The sequence below is a fragment of the Oratosquilla oratoria genome, chromosome 29 (assembly GCF_046742065.1).
Source record: "Oratosquilla oratoria isolate Oo_2021 chromosome 29, ASM4674206v1, whole genome shotgun sequence".
NCBI lineage: Eukaryota > Metazoa > Arthropoda > Malacostraca > Stomatopoda > Squillidae > Oratosquilla > Oratosquilla oratoria.
In genome coordinates, this window is record NC_134805.1 from 12,070,649 (window position 1) to 12,075,542 (window position 4,894).

At 41.5% G+C, this 4,894-nt stretch overlaps 1 protein-coding gene across 1 annotated transcript; it reads right to left on the minus strand.

The window, feature by feature from the left end:
• Positions 1-345: 345 nt before the first annotated feature.
• On the minus strand, positions 346-831 carry LOC143040816 (serine/threonine-protein kinase pim-3-like). The gene has a single exon (XM_076212252.1). It carries the CDS (start codon positions 829-831, stop codon positions 346-348), a length of 486 nt encoding a protein of 161 aa, XP_076068367.1.
• Between the last annotated feature and the right edge of the window lie 4,063 nt (positions 832-4,894).

The window sequence follows — 4,894 nt, forward strand, 5'->3', positions numbered from 1 at the left end:
CATCAGTCCTGTTTATGCCTCTTTTGTATCGGCGGAGTAACTTCCTCGTCGTTCGCTTCTAGTCGACCTCGTTTCTTGTTCTTCCTTTTGGGGGCCTGGGGTTTCCGCTTCCTTTTGCGCTTCTTGAGACGAAGTTTCTTGAAGACTTCTGGTGGAAAAAGCTTAGGATCGGGGTCCTCGAGCTCGTCCCCGTCCTTGGAGCGGCCAAGACCCTTCAGCCAAAGGTGGGATAAGATCCCGTGAAGGGTGAGCCGTTTCCATGGGTCCATGGCAAAGCATTTCATAATCAAGTCTCGGCATTGATGGGGGAGGTCGTCGGGGAAGGGCGGTTGAGCCTTTTCGATCTCACCTTCGTCGTAGAACGGATCGTCTTGGCACACCAGGTAGTACGATAGCGTCCCAAGGCTCCATACGGTCGCCGGGACGTGCAGGAAGTCTCCATCGGCGATATTCGGGTGGCCAGTATATCGTCGTTCCGCCCGTATGTCTTCCCATATAACCTTTAATGGTTTCCCCACATCCAAAGTCGATTAGCTTTATATTGAACTCCCCTGAGATTGGATCCCGATACAGCAAGACGTTCTCAGTCTTTATGTCCTTATGAGAAACGCCTGCGTTTAGACATCTCTGAACAGTCTTTACGATGTCAACAAAGAGCCGTTTAATGTCTTTTAGGGGGAGTTTGCCGGACTTTTCCATATAATCATATAAAGAAATTGCTTTTGGAACCAGCTCCATAATCATATAAAAGTTTCCTCCAGAAAGGAAACATTCGTGCAGTTGAATCACCCCGGGAACTGATTGGACCTTGTGTAGGAGAGAGGCCTCCATGGGCACTCTCTTTCCTTCGCGTCGCCCCCAGGTGTCAACGCGGGAGAGGGGGACTTCCTTGATGGCTACCTAGGTGCCGTCGGCGAGGCTCTTGGCCAAGTAGACACACCCGAACCCTCCTTTGCCGATGGGTTCCTGCACCTGGAAGCGATCCCTCCAGTGGGTGTTGTCGGTATTCATCCCTCTCCAAAGGTCTCCGGCCATGGCGGCCCAGGAGACCGATCACGTGACCTAAGGTCGCATCTTAGATGGGGTCACTCAGCGGACTCGTGTTTACGTTTTCGGTGAGTACGGAACGCAAATTCCTGTGCAAACGGAACGTATTTTTCGATGTTAACGTTGGTGTTTTCGTGTGTATCAGGAAGACCTTTTAGTATTTCTTCGGTGATGACCACTGTTTCTGTTCTCAGAGACAAAATCGCGCCGAAGAAGTTGATCACTGAGGTGCTAGAGGGGAGCTTTGTTGAGGACGTCGAGCTATAGTCGTTGTTGAATGTGATCACTTATTTTTTTTTTTTTTTTTTTACCTTCACTTAAAAAAATTAAAACTGAAAATTTTGAATAACTACTTCCCCTTCCATCTCCTTAAAAAAAAAAAAAAAAAAAAAAAATCCATGTCTCCAACTCCTCGAGTGTTACATTATCCCCAAGAATAGAAGCGCTGGCTATCACCGGCGAATAACAATGTTTCTATTATGACCATTATTACCCCCATTACCATTCGATCCATCACTAACACGATTACTGTACTACGATCATCTGTCCTTACACCAACAGCATTCCCACCAACAAAGCCTCAAATTCCTTCTGCTCGTTGACAACTGATGAAGATAGTTATCGTCACCTGAGGCCAGACGACTTTATTCGGCAAGGGATTGACCCAAACTTGGCTCATTTTTTTTTCTTCTTCTTTTTATACTTCGTCTTTTTTTTTAGTAACATTTTCGTAATAGCTCCCGCCAGGCGATGTTTTTGTCTAAGAAAAGAATTAACGGAAGGGTCGAGGCATTAACGCTAACAGCTTACTTATACATACACACACACACACACACAAACACACGCACGTACACCCAAGCACACACACACATATATATATATAAGCGCATGCACACACAAAACACAACACTCACACACACACACACACACACACACACACACACACACACACACACACACACACACGGATTTTTCACGAGACGTCGTTAAGGTGCCTCAGAATCCGTCACCTTGACCCTGTGTATGTGTGTGTGTGTGTGTGTGTGTGTGTGTGTGTGTGTGTGTGTGTGTGTGTGTGTGTGTGTGTGTGTGTGTGTGTGTGTATGTGTGTGTGTCCGGACCTCCAACGCGTTCAAACGTGTATGGGTGTGCATATGTGTGTGTGTGTGTGTGTGTGTGTGTGTGTGTGTGTGTGTGTGTGTGTGTGTGTGTGTGTGTGTGTGTGTGTGTGTGTGTGTGTGTGTGTATGCATGTTGCATATTCTAGAGTCTAAACGACTCGTTGCCCCGCTGGGTCAAGATTTTAAGTCACCGCAAATATTCTTCATTAACCTAGAAATGATTATCATTTATTTTATATTATTTGTTTTTGTTTTGTTATCATTTGTCTGTTTGATTCTCATTCATTATTAGTTATATGTCAATTTATTATATTTACTATTTACCTGTTTGTTTATTGTCTAGCTGTACCTATGTATTTATTTTTAATTTTTATTTTTGTTATTTACATTATTATAGTTTTTATTTATTCATTTATTATTATGATTTTTTTCGCATCCGACCTAGATATAGACCAAAAGGTCTCCTATCGGCATGCTCCGCCTTTGTAATCCTTTGTAAACAAATTGGATTATGGGGTATTTTCTCAATTATCAGAATAAAATAGATAATCAATCCTGATAGAACAAACTAGGTTGAGGCGAGTGTTAGACCAATTGCCACAGATCTTCTCCAAGTCCAGTAATTCGAGTTCCCCTCCCGCCTCCTTTCCTTCTGGTGTATTTATCTAATTATGATATTCAGTAAAAGAGTTATGCTCGTGAGGTCCCGTCGCACTTTCTTCAATAATGACACAGCTTGAAATCGACTATAGATTTATGTTAGGCGTTGATAGTTTATAACCTAATCCAGAATTTGTCCTATCCTTTTGTGAACATGAGGTTCACTAAGTATTTAAGACATTTTTTTCCACCTTGTTTCTATGACGTGTGTATGTGTGTGTATTTACCTAGTTGTATTATACGGGAAGGGAGCTGTGCTCGTGGTGACCCGTCTTTGTATCTTTCAGCATCAAGTTTATTCTTAAAATCGTGAATAGTATTTGCACACACTGTTTTTTCATCTAAGTTATTGTGTGTGTGTGTGTGTGTGTGTGTGTGTGTGTGTGTGTGTGTGTGTGTGTGTGTGTGTGTGTGTGTGTGTGTGTGTGTGTGTTGGAGCTCCCTGGCCAATAAAAAAAGGAAAATCGTGTACTTATAGAAGTGAAAAGGATTATTTCCAATACTGTCTTGACACCTACCCTAACATATGGTTCAGAGAGTTGGTGAAGACAAACGTAGAAAGGAGCAGGATTCAAGCAATGGAAATGAGACAAATGAGAGCCAAATTTAGAAGGACGATGAGAGATAGAGTAAAGAAGGAATGCATAAGAAAAAAAACATTGGTTTCTGCTCCATGCTATGCAAAATACACGCCACCCAGCTAAGATGGCTGGAACGTTTAGAAAGAATGGAAGAAAATATTTCCAGGGGGATGCTGGAAGTGGATGCCGTGCGGAAGAAGACCACCTGAAAGACCGAGAAGGGGATGGAAAGAAACTGTTGAAGAAGCCCTCAGTAGACATGACTTGCTCAGCATCGAAACTCTCAGGGAGGAAGGGATCTTTGAAGAAGCCCTCAGTAGACAGACTTGCTCAGCATCGAAACTCTGAGGGAGGAAGGGATCTTTGAAGAAGCCCTCAGTAGACATGACTTGCTCAGCATCGAAACTCTGAGGGAGGAAGGGATCTTTGAAGAAGCCCTCAGTAGACATGACTTGCTCAGCATCGAAACTCTGAGGGAGGAAGGGATCTTTGAAGAAGCCCTCAGTAGACATGACTTGCTCAGCATCGAAACTCTGAGGGAGGAAAGGGTCTTCAAAGATTGAGACAAATGAAGAAACATTCCGGGAGTTGAAGCAAAAAGTAAGAATTAAACGGATTAGTTCTGAATAGACTGGGTCGTGTCGTCCCCACTCACCTCCGCTATGGTCTATATATAGATATATATCAGGTTTAGCTGGTTATTTTTAAGTTATTTGATATAAGATTGTAGCTGATATTGCGGAAGCTCATTGCTGTATTTTTCTTATGTAAGTAATCAACGCTTCTATATCTTGGAGGTAATACTGAACCGAGGAATTAATAAAAGCGAAATTAAGGATGGCAGCGTCGAATTTACCTTTTTATTTATTTATCTATTTATTTATCTGTTTATCTAAGATTTGTTTATTTATGTAATTATTTATCTAATTGCTTGTTTGTTTATCTATTTATTTATTTACCTATTTATGTACTTGTTTATTTATACATTCATTTATCTTTATTCTTTTATTTATATATTTACCTATATATTTGTTTTTAGCATATTTCTACGAAGTATTTTTCTCGGGACAAAAAAAAAAATGCAATTCCTCAGAGCTAAGAGAAAGAATCTTTATCTACATACCAAAGTTCTTTCCCCCCTTACAAGAGGGGTTACCGAATCAAAATGCACACCGCAGTTTGTAGAAATAATGATCCTGATAGGTAAATCTAATAGCTGTGGAAAAGTTTTATCAAGTTTGGATACCAGCAGTTGATGGTTATGCTAATGCGGGTAATTACCTCCTTGGCTCACGAGTATTTGGGTAATTCTAACAAGATACTAGCAGTTAACCTCCCAAGCAGGTCAGTAGGTAAAAATACCTCCTGAGAGAGGCACCGCTTACACATTTGTTAGGACTTTGAGATGAATTATCTATTTCAGGACTCAAACAAAATGAAAGGTTGATTTTTCTTTGATGTGTGCCGTTTCAAATACGTTGATAAA

Bases quoted from the DNA above. Each gene is read 5' to 3' on its own strand.
- LOC143040816 (XM_076212252.1), bottom strand. From the start codon at position 831: ATGGAGGCCTCTCTCCTACACAAGGTCCAATCAGTTCCCGGGGTGATT.